The sequence below is a fragment of the Microcebus murinus genome, chromosome 2 (genome assembly GCF_040939455.1).
Source record: "Microcebus murinus isolate Inina chromosome 2, M.murinus_Inina_mat1.0, whole genome shotgun sequence".
NCBI classification, from domain to species: domain Eukaryota; kingdom Metazoa; phylum Chordata; class Mammalia; order Primates; family Cheirogaleidae; genus Microcebus; species Microcebus murinus.
The window spans coordinates 12,515,777-12,530,973 of NC_134105.1; the positions used below are offsets into that span (position 1 = coordinate 12,515,777).

At 60.3% G+C, this 15,197-nt stretch overlaps 1 protein-coding gene across 1 annotated transcript; it reads left to right on the forward strand.

The window, feature by feature from the left end:
* The first annotated feature begins 1,121 nt into the window (after positions 1-1,121).
* Positions 1,122-13,551, forward strand: NBL1 (NBL1, DAN family BMP antagonist). The gene is made up of 4 exons (XM_012787683.2): positions 1,122-1,290; positions 10,157-10,351; positions 10,474-10,585; positions 11,992-13,551. The coding sequence occupies exons 2-4, from the start codon at positions 10,182-10,184 to the stop codon at positions 12,253-12,255; spliced, it is 546 nt and encodes a 181-aa protein (XP_012643137.1). The 5' UTR covers positions 1,122-1,290; positions 10,157-10,181; the 3' UTR covers positions 12,256-13,551.
* The last annotated feature ends 1,646 nt before the right edge of the window (positions 13,552-15,197 follow it).

Consider the following 15,197-nt stretch of genomic DNA (forward strand, 5'->3'; position numbering starts at 1 on the left):
AGGCGAGAGGAGGGGAAGGGGGTCCAGGCAGAGGGAAAGCACAGGCGGCAGCCAGGGGGCATGGAGACGCAGGCTGGGTTTGCAGCGTGCAGACAGGTGGAACATACTATGGGGCTCCCAGCAGGCCTCTAGCAGCCCCCAGGAGGCTCGGCAACCTCATGACGTCATATGAGCGGGGCTGGTCCGTCTGGAAGATTCCAGCCAAGCTGGACAAACTATATGGATACAGATAACTATGATGTAAGGCAAAATCTCCAAATCTCACAGTAGTGTCCCTGGGCTATCGCTTCCCTGGAGCAGAGCTATTTTCCCACTCCGTTGAACGCACAGAACAGAGAAGGCACGGCTGCAACCACCCAAGTGCCCACTGATTAGATGGGTCCCCCCACGCCGCCAGGGGAGGCTGGACGCTGGCCCAGGCGCTCCGCTCTTCCCTGGAGCCAGAGAGGTGAGTCCATCTGCTGGCGTTCTTAGTTCCTAATAACAGTCCTTCCTGGGACTCTCGGACCCTTCTCGGGATGCTTAAACCAAGTGCCTGGAGCCGATCGGAAGTCGAGTGACACTCGGTGACACTGGGCGGAGGTTGAGTGACCTAGGGTACAAACAGCACGGACTTGAACCCGGTCGCATGCCCGGGAGCTGCGCACCGTATATGGTCTGCGAGTGAGGACGGACTCCCGGTGCCGGCGGGCTGGAGCGCCACTCTCTCCGGGCAAGACTGCGAAGCCGGGTTCCCACAAAGAGGACCCCTCCATCTTTGTCACCGGAGGCCTGGCACGGCCTGACGGCTCAGACTCGCGGAAAGCCGGGCGGAGGGAAGTGGAAGGGCAGAGGAACCAGGGAGGGCGCTTGGAACGGCCGGGCCCGGCTCGCTGCCCTGTGCCTCGGGCGCCGGCCGGGCGTCCGGCCGCGGTGCCGCGCCGTCGGAGCGCGCCGAAGCCGGCCCGGAGCTGGCGGGCGGGCGGGGAGAGGCGGACCCGGGGGCCGCGGCGCCCCTCCTGCGCGCCGGGAGGGAGCGGCCGCGCGCGCCCGCCCGCCCGCTCTTTCTTCGCGCGTCCCTCCCCTCGCTGCCCCCGCCCTCGCTCCCTATTTGGAGCGGAGACACCCTGACGTCGGAGCCGCTCCGCTCGCCGCTCCCCGCGCCGCGCGCCCGCCCGGGGCCGCAGACGGCGCAGCGCAGCCCAGCCGAGCCTCGCGGGGCCGCCGCCAGCGCTGCCGGCCGCCTCGCCCAGCAGCCGGGCTCCGGCCCGCGACCCGCACCCAGCTCCGCAGGACCGGCGGGCGCGCGCGGTAAGTCCCTCCCGGGCCGGCACGCGGGCGCCCGGCTTCCAGAGGCTTCGGCCGCGGGGGCTGCGCCGCGCCCCCTGCCGCGAGCTGCGCCCCGGCGCGTCCGGCCACCGCGGGCACCGGGCGGAGGTGCCAGCGCCGAGCCCGGAGCCCAGGGCCGGACGGGCGCCTCCGGACGCGGGCGCTGGGACGTGGGCACGGCACGGGGTGGCGGGGGCGCCGCTGCGCCCGGAGCCCGACCCCGACTGGCCGCGGGGTGCCGATTCTTGGTCGGAGTTTCCGCGGCCCGGAGAGAGCGGAGGAGGGAGGGGACGCGTCGCCGAGCGGGGGCCGCCGGGCTCGCTGTCCCCCGGCTCTGCCCGGGCCTCTCAGCTCCGTTTCTGCCCCCTCTTGCCCGTCCCCGTCTCGGTCTCCCCGTCTGCGAGTCTGTCTGCGTCGCCGTTTCCGCCCCTCACGTTCCCTGCTTCTGCCCCGTCCTTCTGTCCGCCCTGCCCCGGTTTTCAGTTTCCCTGGGGTCGCGCCTTTATGTGTCCTCCCCCGCTCCCCGTCTCCGCGCTGCCCTCCGTGGGAGTCCCGCTCCGTGCCGCGCGTCCCGACCGCCGCCCTCCGGCCCGACAGTCCCCAGCGCGGGAGGCTCGCCCCCCCAGCGGGGCCACGCTCAGCCCGCCAGACCCGGTAAAGACGCCAAGCCACCCCGCCTCCCGCCTGCCCCAGCCGGCCGGGGTCGTCCCCAGAACCGACTCTGGGGCAGGGAGAGCCAGCCTTTCCGCGGCTCAGTTTTCTTAAGAATCCCACCCCCGCGAGGCAGCCTGGACGACAGGGCCCTGCCGCCGCCACCTGCCCGCCGCTCCCAGGGCAGGGCCGTTCCGATCTTTTACAAGCCCCGGCAGTGGGGCCGCTGCCTGCCGTGGCGTGGCCGGGGTTGGCGGGCGTCAGGGGAGAAGGCCACATTTGCAGGCTTTCCGGGGCCCTCGCCCAGCTGGGGGCCACCAGCCTGTAACTAGGGGCACCCCAGGAAAACAGGGGTCCGGACTGGAGCTGGAACAGGGGTCCAAAGACTGGGTGCTGGCGGGGCATGGGTGGCGAAGCAATTTGTCAACAAGGAGCCCCTCACCCTTTGTTACTGTGGAATCGCGTCTCCCAAGACCCCCCAGATGCAGGGGCTGCCTGGCGTGGTTTGCCTTGAGTTGGGGCCAAAGAAAAGACAAGGCTGCAGCACCTCCTTGGTGACCCCCCACCCCTCTCCTCCCACCCCTGCAAGCTGGACCTCTCTCTCCTGGGCCTGAATGTCGGAGGATGGACAGAGCAATGGGTGCTCTGCATTAGCCAGGGATGTGGCCTCATTATTTTAAAATGGAATTTCAGACCGGGTTTAGTTCCCCTCCACCCCCAGCCCCAAGGGTCGGAGGCTGCTGGAGCGAGTGAGCAGGGCTGTTGGTGAGGTCTGCAGTGGGACTTCTGCTGAGCAGATGTGCGGAGAGCCCTGCAGCCGCTCATTAGCATGGATTTGTTTTGGAGACTGGTTTTGGTCTGCGGGCAGGAGGGTCTGAGGGTAGGAGGGCTGTGGCCTGGGCTGGGGGCTGGCACAGAGGTAGCCAGAGTTGGAAGGTGGAGCTGCCCTGCAGAGACAGGCAGGCCTGGGTGGCATGGGTTTGGACGGTTGGTGCATGCTCTGCCTGGCCCAGAGCCTCCCCGGGGCTGAAGGAAGGAAGGAAGCCGCCCTGTGGTGAGACTGGGGTCGTGGAATCACTGTGGCCTTAAGGAGTGCTCTTCCCAAGGGAAGCTGCCGAAACGCACATTCCCAGGCCATGCCGCCCATTGTACAGGTGGCGATTGTGAGGTTTAGGAAGGTGAAGCAAATGGCCAGTGGCTCCGTGTGCAACCATGAGGCCTCCAGGCACAGTGAGCCAGTGAATGCGCTTTGGCCAGAACTGTCCTCAGACCCCAGGGCCGGCCCAGGAAACCCTGCAGGGCTGACCAGGGCTGGAGCCTGATCTGGGCGAGGGGGATCCCCAGGGCTGACACTGCATTGCCCCTTCCCAGAGCCACATTTGCAGTTGCACCATTCAAGGAAGTCCCTGTACTCACTCCAAGATCTGGAGTGATTGCCCCACCCTCGCCAATCCCCAAGCCTAGGGCTGCGGCCACAGCCGGCACACCCTCCGCACCCATGCTGGCGCTGGGCAGAGCCTGTTTTCTCCAAGTTGGATTCTGGAGGAGGCTGGCCTCGCCTGGACCCTGTCTTATCAGTGGCCCAAGGGTTACAGTCTGCTGGGATTTTCCTCCCAGTTCCTGGCAGGCCAGTGCGTTGGGCAGCACTCGACAGTTTATAAAGTCCCAACTCGTGTCATTCGCTTGAGTTTCACCTTGATGCTTCCCCTAAATCCACATCACTGGGGCAGATACTACCCCAGACTGAGGTCGCTCTCACACACACAGAAGCGGGTGTACCCCAAACCCACCTGTGCCCTTAATGAACACATGGTAGTAACACACATACACACAAGCATATGCATACAGACTCATGGGCATATACACACAGGAAAACGCACACCACGCAAGCTCACAAACACCCCCCCACACACACACACACATTCCCGCTGCCTTTCCCACCAGCCAGCCCAGGGCAGGGGCCATGGAGGGCAGGGCTGGCCAGTCCTCAGTAGAAAGGGCGCCTCTGCCTCCCAGCTTCAGTTCCTGCTTCCAGAACCTCCTCCGGGAACCTTTCCCACCTTCGTCCCAACTGACTGGGATGGATGCTCTACCTGCAGGCTCAGCACTGGGGGCGTCGAAATACACAAAATAAGCTCCTGCGGTTGTGGCTTGTTTTTCAAACTAGATGCTCCCCCTCCCCCCTCGGCCCCCTTTCCCCCCATCTTGAAGGCAGGGTCTGGGTCTCCTCCATTCTTCCCGACTATAATAGGACAGACCCGGGTTTGAATCTTAGCTCAGCCATTTTAACCTTTCTGTGCCTCAGTTTCCTCATCTGCAAAGTGGGGATAGCGATAATACCTCATCTCACAAGGCGGCTGTGAGGATTAAATGGCAGAGTCCACGGAAAGCTCTGGAGAGGCTGCCTGTCACAGGGCGAGTCCTCAGTACATGTCACCCTTAGCGCTAGCATGTGGGGCGTGCATTCAGGCTGGATGGGCAGCCCTGCCCTGCACGGCTCCTGCCCTGGGCGGGTTGCTGGGAACCGTAGCAGGAAAAGCTGGTGTGTGTGTGTGTGCATGTGCACGCGTGTGCTTGCATGGTATGTGTTTTCCTGTGTGTATATACCCATGTTTCTAGATGTGTGTGGTTATGTATGAGTTATGATGTGGTCAGTAGGGGTGCAGGTGGGTTTGGGGTACACCTGCTTTGGTGTGTGTGAGAGAGACTGGGGTGTGTAGACACAGTTGAGAGTCCTGGTGTACTCTGCCTCAGTGACCCTGAATATTCAGATTTACCCAAAGAAGCAACTGAGAAGAAGCAACCCAAAGAAACAAAACTGATTTTGTTTTACAAAATCAACTCCTTGCTCTATAAAGGGCTTCCCGTGGGCGGGCGGTAGGGAGGAGGAGCTCCTTGACATCCAGGCCCTTCAGGTGCACAGATGCCAGTCCAGGGACTGGGATGCCAGTCCAGCCAGGACTAGGACCCAGGTGCTGGAGCTGGGAGCCCCTGTCAGCAGTGCTGTTAATAGGGGTTCCTTTCCTGGGGGCCTGGGGCCCGCTGCTCCTGGCCCGACTGGCATCAGAATCACGTGGGGAGCACATTCAGATGTCCCGGTCACACCCCAGGCCTGGGGGTTCAGACTCTCCAGGGCGGGCCGGGCGTCTGAGTTTTTGGCAAGTGTCTCAGGGGAGAGGCCCCGAAGGCCCCACCTCCCTGGCCTTCCCGAGGGACCCTCTGAGGCAAGGCTTCCAGGGGAGCCACCAGGGCAGGGGGACCGAGTTTGTTCACTGCCCTCTTCCCCAGAGTGGGAGAGATGGGTGCCTCAGTTTCCACGATGCCAAAATAGGTCCGCCGGTGTTGCCCCCTGGGGGACCTCCTTTCTGTGTGACAGCAGCTCAGAGTGTGTCAGGCATTTGCTGGAGGCCTCTGAGGAACCCGAGCACTTGGATTTGGGGGGTGACTGCTGGGCCAGGTGGTAAGAAGCTTCCCCCCACTCCCCCCCATGCTGAGAACACCTTGGCTAAGCCTCATAGCACCGCTGTGAGGAAGGATAGTGTCATACCTTTCTAAGGCTCCGAGAGCCAGGGCCTCACGCTGGGGAGTCTAGTCTGCCGGCCGGGGGGTCAGGAGCTGGATTTGAACTCTGGTCCGTGGGCCTGCAAGCTTCCAGCCCGGACAGTGGCTGCACACCGCAGCGCTAACCAGAATCGAGGCACAGTCCGCGGGGCAGCGGCGGGGAGCCCCAGGCCTCACCCCAGCTCCAGGTTCCATTCTTTCTCGCCTCTTTCTCTTCTGTGAACCTCTCCATCGGCAAGCGTAGTGGGGCGTAAACTGCTCCTGTCCAGGTTTGGTCCCAGTTCTTCTATTTTCTGCTCGTGTGACCTCCAGCAAGTCTCTGAACCTCTCTGCGCTTCAATATCTTCAGCTATAGAATGAGGAGAGGAACGGGATCTATCTCACGGGGTTGTTGCAAGGCCCGGATAAATTAGTACACGCGCATGCACCTCGTAACGACAGACCACATAGAAGACGGTGGTCCCATGAGATTAGAATCTTGTATTTTTACTGTACCTTTTTTCTATGTTGAGATATGTTCAGATGCACAAACACCAACCATCGTGTTGCAGTGGCCTACAGGATTCAGACCAGTAACGTGCTATGCAGGCTTGTGGCCTGGGAGTGACAGGCTACACCACACAGCCGGGGCATGTAGTAGGCTCTGCCACCCAGGTTTGTGTAAGTGTCCTTCTGCAATGTCCCACCCGATGAACAAACTGCCTAGTGACGCATTTCTGAGAATATATCCCTGCTATTAAGCGATGCACGGGCAAGCGATGTCACTGCAATCCTGTATTTAATGCAGAACGAAGGACCTCTGCTCCCCTCTCGGCCGGCATCTCTGACTGCTCGACTCAAAACCGCTCCTCTGAACCCACTTCCCTGCACCCCCCCTGGGGCTCTGAGCTCCTGGGTGGGTACAGGATTTGGGGCCTCAGCCCTCTCCCTCCCCTCTCTCCCCGCTGTCCTGGAAGGTGCTCAGGGAGTGAGTGTGGAGCTGCGGGGAACTGCATGGCCCGGGCAAGGGCACTGCTTTGCCCGCCGTGCTGGGGGCCCTTGGGACGACCCCTCTGCAAAGCCGGGGGGAGCTGGCCTGGAAGATCTCTGACTTCCTCCCCCGCCCTGCCTTTCTGGGAGTCCCATGACTTGCTGTGTGACCTTCAGGGCAGGGAGGAAGGGTTGAGAATCTGGGTGAGGCTCTCAAGGCTCAGGAAGGAAGGTCTGATTGCTGTTTAAAAAAAAAATTAGCTGAGTTGCTGCTAGAAAAAACAAAAAAGCATAAACCAACAAAAAGTAAAACCTGCTAGCCAAGAGCCCACCCCACTGTTGGGGGGCAGCGTGGGATCTGGGGGGCTGGGTGGGAGGAGGCGGGTGTGTCGAGATGGCAGGCGTGTGTGGGAGAGGCTTCACCTGGCATCCTTGCCGCCTCCCGTTCCAGCCCTGCCTTGGCTCTGATGCCAGCCCGGCCTTTCCCATGATCCCCTGGGGGGCAGAGCTGGCCTTAGCGGGTGCCTGCTGGGTGCTGACTGCTTTCATTTGATCCTCCCGGTTCTCCAAGGAGGGGACCATGCTCCCCGTTTTAGGGCTGAGGAAGGTAGGTTCTGAGGGATGAACTTACTTCTGGAAGTCACACGGCTCCTAGGTGGGCGGGCTGGGATTCAAATGTTGGGGACTCCAGGGTCCCTGCTTTTGGGGGGAGCCCAGGCCGCGTGCCGGGGCTTGGAGCTGCTGGCCTGGGAAGCAGAGTGTGGCCCCCAGTGCCCTGCTGAGAGCCTGGTGAGTTGGGGTACAGCGCCCCTCTGTGGGCGCAGCAGGCCCTTGCGATCAACTCAGCTGTGCACTGAAAAGGGAGGAAGGTAAGGGAGGTGATCTTCTGCCTCAGTTTATCTCATTTCTCCTCCACTTCTACCACGATGTCACCCCAATAACCAGTTCCTGATCTCCAGACAGCAGCCTCCTCCCCAAACTCACCATTACCCCAACTCCCAGTAAGCCCTGTTACTCACTTTAACCCCAGTCTCTCCTCTACTGACTGTCGCCGGGTCCTGACCCACGGCCTCAGTTCTCACCTGTCCTAATTCCAACCGCAGTCAGACCTGTGTGCTCTCGTCCAGGCTTCATGGTCTCAGCCCCGGTGTCAATTCCAGATCCGAGGAAACCTCAGCGTCACTCCCTGCCCCAGTCGCCTCCCTGGCCCCACCTGACCTGTTCCTAAGGAATCGAGATGGGTCGGGTATAGGCCTAGCTGAGGTCTATAGGGGACCTTAAATGGGCCTCTGGGCCCCCTTCAGGTGTGCTGTGGTCAGTCCCCGCCTCAGAGGGCAGAGGACCTGTGAGGGGTGAGGAAGCCTCTGGATGCCAAGCCTGTTGAAAACTCTGTTAGGCTGCCAGTTAGGAAGGAGCCCATTCTATTTTGTTAGGATGTGGTTGTACTGAAAACACGGGCTTTGAGACCGGAAATGTGTGGGTGAGAGCCTGGAGTGTGACAGGAACTCACTTGGGACGGGGCAGACTGTCTGGCCTCTCCTCCAGCTGCTCTCCCTCCCTGGGCGGGGAGCCGGCTCACCCAGGCACCGGGGTCCCTGCAGATGGAGACCCGCTGGAGGGGCTGAGTGGAAGGGAACTCCCTGCGGGGGAGCCTGTAGGCTGGCCCGGACCCTCCCTGGAAGCCCCCTCAGCCAGTGCGCCTCCACACTCCCTCCCCGGCCACTTTGCAAAGTGCCTGGCTGTGCCACCCCCATCACCCCAGGGAAGGGTTTTCCTGTGTGGGACATCTGACCCCTGGTGCTGGGCTTCAGTGGGGCCAGTGGGACTGCGGTCTGGCCCTTCCTCCCTCTTCAGCCTCACCCAGACCCCTCTGGGGACCGTCCCAAGACACAGAATCCCAGACCGTGTGGACTGGAGTGGTTCCTAGCCCGGCTGCATGTCAGAGCCACGCGGGAAGCTGGTTAAACATGCAGAATCCCATCCCACCCTAGGATTTTCACTCCACCTGTCCCCAGGGAATTCTGATGACCTATCAGGTTTGGAAACCACTGCTCTATGTCACCTCACTCATTTTACAGGTGGGGAAACTGAGGCCTGAGTGTTTTGTTCGCACAGCATGTTTGGGTCCAGTGCCCTTTCTCCAGCGTCTTGTCCTTAGAGGGTTTGGGGACCCCTTGCAGGCACTGCTGTCCTTTCTGCATCTCTCCGAAGCCTCCCTGCCCCGCACTTTCTGAAGTGGCGGGTGTGGGTGGCACCTTTGGGGGATAAAGTTGGGGCATGGGGTGGGGAGCAGAGTCCCCTCTGAGCGGAATGCTGTACACACAGACTGCCCTGCAGCGCCACCTTCTGGCACGTTCCGGCGTGGTCTTGGTGTCTTAGCCCTTCCTCCCCCAGCAGGGGAATTTGCGGATCAGCCGCAGTGGGCTCAAGTGCTTGGCTCTGATGGGCTCCTGCTCCAGGTTAGGACGGGGCTGCGGGTCATGATGTGCGTGAGAGGCTCTGGTGTGCTTGAGGCTCTGGTGGGGCGTCCTAGCGAGACGTGCTGTCTGCTTCCGGGTTAGTTTTTTTGCATGCGGTCCAGCCCGCCAAGGTGGCACAGGGCTTCGCTGCAGGACGGGGATCAAAGTTAGCTGCGACTCCACTGTGACTCCCCCAGGATCCTGGCACCTGTGGCGGTGGCTTTCAAGGAGACGTGGTGGGTGGGAAGCCCCTGCAAGGATGCGTGGACAGTTTTGTGTGTGTTTCCCTGGACGACCCACATCAAAGAGAGAAAGGGAGCTGATGTGTGTTTAACACCTCATCACTTAGTGTCTTGTTTAGCAATTGCAGCAATCCTTTGCTGTGCACGCTATCACCGGCTCCCTTTTTTAGATGAAGAAGCCGAGGCATGAAGATAAAAAGTAACTCGCGGAGGCTGGGCGCGGTGGCTCACGCCTGTAATCCTAGCACTCTGGGAGGCTGAGGTGGGCGGATCGCTCGAGGTCAGGAGTTCGAAACCAGCCTGAGCGAGACCCCGCCTCTACTAAAAATAGAAAGAAATTAATTAGCCAACTAAAAATATATATACAAAAAACTAGCCGGGCATGGTGGCGCATGCCTGTAGTCCCAGCTACTCGGGAGGCTGAGGCAGGAGGATTGCTTGAGCCCAGGAGTTTGAGGTTGCTGTGAGCTAGGCTGATGCCATGGCACTCACTCTAGCCTGGGCACAAAGTGAAACTGTCTAAAAAAAAAAAATTAACTCGCCAAAGGCAACATAAGTTATAAAATTAACAAACACATACATGAATAGCAGAATGTGTATTTTTTTAATATTTTATTTTTTAAATATATTTTATTTATTTATTTTAGCGTATTATGGGGGTACAAGTGTTAAGGTTACGTATACTGCCCATGCCCCTCCTCTCCCCAGCAGAATGTGTATTAACTGTTAGGCTCGTTTAATACTTCATTTAATCTTCCCAACACCCATCTGATGCAGGTGCTATGAACAACCCCAATTCTGAGGTTCAGAGAGGAGACATAACTTGCCCAAGGTTGCACTTGGTTAGTAAGTGGGAGAGCTGGGATTTGAGCCGAGAAGTCAGATGCCAGAGTGCATGCTCGTAACACCACCACCTCTCACGGCCCAGCCCCCCGGGCCCAGCTGAGAGCTGCCACCTGTGCTCAGTTCCAGGGCTCTGGAGGCCACGGGCATGATGCTTCGGGTCCTGGTGGGGGCCGTCCTCCCTGCCATGCTGCTGGCTGCCCCACCGCCCATCAACAAGCTGGCACTGTTCCCGGACAAGAGTGCCTGGTGTGAAGCCAAGAACATCACCCAGATTGTGGGCCACAGCGGCTGTGAGGCCAAGCCCATCCAGAACAGGTGGGGCCCAGCGGTGGGCGGGGGGGATGAGGAGAGGGGCCCAAGAGGAAGGGAGAGGGCCAGGGCTGCCTGTGCCTGCCTCCACCCTGGGGACACAGGCATGGTGACCTCTCCTTCCACAGGGCGTGCCTGGGACAGTGTTTCAGCTACAGTGTCCCCAACACCTTCCCGCAGTCTACAGAGTCCCTGGTGCACTGTGACTCCTGCATGCCAGCCCAGTCCATGTGGGAGATTGTGAGTATCGCCCCCTCCACCCCTGCCCAGCCTTGGCCCAGAGCCTGCGCTGGCCTCGGCCTTTCTCCCTGGCCTCCTGCGCTGCAGCAGGTAGCCACAAGCACTTAGCAGGAACCCCGCCGTGTGTAGGAGGCAAGGCTTGTGCTGGGAATACAGATGTGGTCCTTGCCACAGGATGGCTCACAAGCCTGACACCAACTTGTACAGGACAAGGGGTCTTTCTGAAGCTCTCATCTGATGCCATGGGCTGAAGTCCTTTTAGTGGCTTCCTAGTGTTATAGGATGTGACCAAAATCTTTGCCATGCCCACAAGGTCGGGCAGTGTCTGGCTCACCAGTCTTTCTGGTCTCGTCTTGCCTGCCCCCTGCTTGACGCTTGATACCAGCTCGCCTCCTTTCAGCCTCTCATCCCTGCTCTGCTTGCTGCCACCACAGGGCCTTTGCACATGTTCTTTTCCCTGCTTGGAATACCTTTCTCCTCTTCATCCACCTCACCTGGTTACCTTCCACTCATTCTTCTGCTCTTGGCTCAAGCATCATTCCCTCAGGGCCCCTTTCCAGGCCCCCTGGCTGGGTCAGGTCCCTGCACCGCTGGCTCTCAGAGCACTGCATGCCTCCACTCTGGCCCTCTGCCACATCTGCAGTCCTCCACCCGCATCTGGGTGATTTTGACAAGTCTCTTTCCCCCACTGGACCCTGAGTGCCTTGAGGGACCACGCCTGCCCTTGCGTCCCCAGAGCAGGTGCAGGGTAGGTGCTCTGTGGAAGGAAGGAAGGGAGGGAGGAAAGAAGGAGGGATAATTAGAAGTGTAGTGACAGAAGGAGGGCAGGATGCAGATGGGGTTCCTACAAGGTGAGCCTCAGCTGGCTGGAGGCTTGGGACGGGGCTCTTCTGAGGAAATGATGTCTGTGTTCAGACCCGAAGGCTGAGTTTAGCACGTACTGGGCAGAGTTTGAGGCAGGTCATAGGGGGATGCGTTGGGCAAGAACCTTCCAGGCAGCAGGAACAGCATGTGTGGTGTCTCTGAGACAGAGTTGGCGGGACAGTGCAAGGTCACGGGTGGAGGGGTCAGCCAGTGGCGCCTGCAGGCCCTGGGTGGTCTTAGTAAGGAGTCAGGACTTTTCTCCAAGTGCAGTGGGGAGCACTGGGTATTTTAAGCAGGGAAAGGCCTTGCAGCTGCTGTGGGGGATGGATAGGAACGTGGCAGGACTGGATGTGAGGAGGCAAGTCAGGTGGCTCCTGCAAGGGCCTGATCCCCCTCTCCCCAGACGGGACCCCAGAGCTAACCTGGGTGTCACAGCTAACCCGGGTGTCACAGGTGGGCTCTGGGATTCTTGGTCCCGTGAGGAAGTTATTACTCTTAGGGCCTTTGGAAACATCCCTCTCCTTCTCTCCTGCCCTCCGCAGGTGACCTTGGAGTGCCCCGGCCACGAGGAGGTGCCCAGGGTGGACAAGCTGGTGGAGAAGATCCTGCACTGCAGCTGCCAGGCCTGCGGCAAGGAGCCCAGTCACGAGGGGCTGAGCGTCTACGTGCAGGGCGAGGACGGGCTGGGCTCCCAGCCTGGCACCCATCCCCACCCCCACCCCCACCCCCACCCTGGTGGGCAGACCCCTGAGCCCGAGGACCCGCCTGGGGCCCCCCACACCGAGGAAGAGGGGGCTGAGGACTGAGGCCCCCTAACCCGTCCTCCCCTCTCGTCCCCCTGTGGAATGTTGGGTCTCACCCTCTGGGGAAGGGTGAGGGGAGAGGCTGAAGCCCCCCTTTGGCACTGGATGGACTTGGATTCAGACTTGGACTTGGAATGCTGCCTGGTTGCCTTGGAGATCTGAAGGGGAGGGGCTGGAGCCAAGCTGCACAATTTAATATATTCAAGAGTGGGGGGAGGAAGCAGAGGTCTTCAGGGCTCTTCTGTGGAGGGGGGATCTCTTCCTGTCTGCCTTCTAGAGATGTGCTCTGGGGAGGGAGAGGAAGTTGCCTAAGCTGCTGAGGTTGGCCTGAGGCCATCCAAGATGGCGGGAGCCAGGCTAAGGCTCACACAGCCCCTGGGGGTGGCAGGACCCCTGGGGGTGCAGATGGTACAGCTGCCCTGGGCTGAGGGTGGGCACCTAGCCAGCCCCAGCCTTGAGGGAGGGCCTGGGCTGGGAAGGCCATTGGCAGAAGCTCCTGCCCCACAGCTTTGCCCAGCGGCCTCCCACCCGCTCCCTATGCCCAGGGAAGCATCTCCCCAGGGCACTGAGGTGGCTTCCCTCGATGGAGTGGCTTGGGAGTCAGGCCTGGGCAGGACCCTGCTGACTCATGGCACGAGAGCTGGGAGCCAGGCTCTCTAGGCCTTTCTTTGGCTTCCTTGGCTTGCCTGGTGTGGGGTGCGGGGAAGAGGGGGAGAGGAAAGGGAGGAGTCTTCTCGGGCCAGGGGTGGAGGTGACCCCCCAGGCCACCTCTGAAGAAGAGCATCGCTCCCTCCTCTCCCTCTTAGAGATCTTAGTGCCTCCCACTGCCCCCCATTTCTGATGGAGCCAGCCCCACCCTCTTGGCGAAGCTCTTTCTGAATATCAGACAGGGAGAGGGACGTGGGGGGTCATCTCCCTGACCCAGAGGTTCCAGGAAGGACCTGGGTGCCATGGACTCTGGCCAAGCCTCAAGGAACTCCAGGACAAGGAGGAACGAGGGCTCTCTCTAGCTCCCCAATTCTGCCCACCTCCTCCCTCCCAGCTGCACTTTAACCCTCGGGGGTGTGGGACCTGGGGGAAGGGCAGGGCAGGTGGGCAGTGAAGAAAGTCCCCCAGTCCCCAGAACTGCCTGCGCCTGCCCTTCTGTGCCCAGGGCGGCTGCCAGCCCACCACCCCCTGCCTGGGGGTGCCCCGGCCCTCACGCTGTTCCGACGAGAGCTTCTGGAGCTTGTAAGCAGTAGATGGTCTCCCTGACGGACCCTGAGTCTTCTCATGAATAAATTTGTTCAATGCCTGTGTCCTTTTCCTCGCCAGCTGGCTCTGCTGACCCAGGGTTCTCGGAAGGTCCCAGCGGCAGGGCCTGGGCAGGGGCGAGGGGGGCGGAGTCTAGACCCAGGCCTTAGAGTGGCGAGCAGACGCCCAGCCCCCCTGCATCCTGTGGCCTTCTCACTCTCCTGCCATGTGCACCCCAGTCTCCTGGCCTCCCGGCTTCCCGCCCCCCCCCTTCCTCTGGTGCCGATTCTGGCCTTGCATACACCTTGCGTGGCCTCCAGAACTGGACTTGGCGGATTTGACCCTTGATCCATTGGGCTCACCTCATGCAATCTCTTTTCACATTCAGAATGACCCAGCTTCAGCCTTTTTTTTTTTTTTTTTTTATGACAGAGTCTTGCTTTGTTGTCCAGGCTAGAGTGAGTGCCATGGCGTCAGCCTCGCTCACAGCAACCTCAATCTCCTGGGCTGAAGTAATCCTTCTGCCTCAGCCTCCCGAGTAGCTGGGACTACAGGCATGCCCCACCATGCCTGGCTAATGTTTTCTATATATATTAGTTGGCCAATTAATTTCTTTCTATTTTAGTAGAGACGAAGTCTTGCTCTTGCTCAGGCTGGTTTTGAACTCCTGACCTTGAGCGATCCTCCTGCCTCGGCCTCCCAGAGTGCTAGGATTACAGGCGTGAGCCACTGCGGCCAGCCCCAGCTTCAGCCCTTGCCTGGGCCCAGCCTGACCCGGCCCCCAGGAGAAGGGGAAATGGACAAAACGAATGGTTACAAGTTCGTACACAAGGTTCCGCCGTGTGCTGAGTGCTTTACATAACTCTCCTAATCAGCACCCCCACCAGCCGCGGAGATGTTGCCCTCATTTTACAGATGAGGCATCTGAAGTGCAAAGGGATTAAGTAATTTTCCCAGGGCTGAGCAGTGAAGAAATGTCATCAACAGGACTGGAACCCAGGCAGTCTGGCCCAGAGCCCACACCAGGCTTGGGGACTCCAGCACTCCTTTAATCATTCAACAAGTCCACAGGTAGGACTGTTGACATTTGTCTCACAGAGCGGGAAACCAGGGCTCTGGAAGTGTAGGTGACTCACAAAAGCTCACGGTTCCCCTGATGTCACACCTGGACACTTGAGTGGCAGTCAGAATACTGCAATGGGTGTGGCAGCACAGGTCCCCGGCGCTGGGCCTCTGAGCCCCAGTGGGTTTGGGCCTTGTCTTGGTGGCAGGATGAGCCTTTTTTTCCCCCCCTATCACTTTCACTGTAACAACAGGATGAGTCTTGGTCAGCAAGGCGGCGTGTAAATTCACAGACACATGAGAAATTAACAAGGAGCTGGCTGGGAGTAAAACAGAAAGGTGAGTTGGCGTGGCTGGTAGCAGCCGGCCACGGTTCAGACTTCATTCTCTCTGCAGCAAGGAGCCCTGCGGGAGCCTGCGCAGAGCTGGGCGTCAGCGAGACCAGACGGGGTGGGAGGTGGGAGAGGCTGGGGACCAGCCGGGGTGACCGCACGGTCCGGGCAGAGATGATGCGGGCAGTGGGGCTGGAGGGGCGGGGCCGCGTGGGAGGGGCGCTGCTGATTGGATGTGGGAGCCCAGCGAGGGGGCGGAGCCTGACTGGAGCAAAGACAAGCTGAGAAGCGTGGGTACCCGTGCCGGCTCTGGGGGCG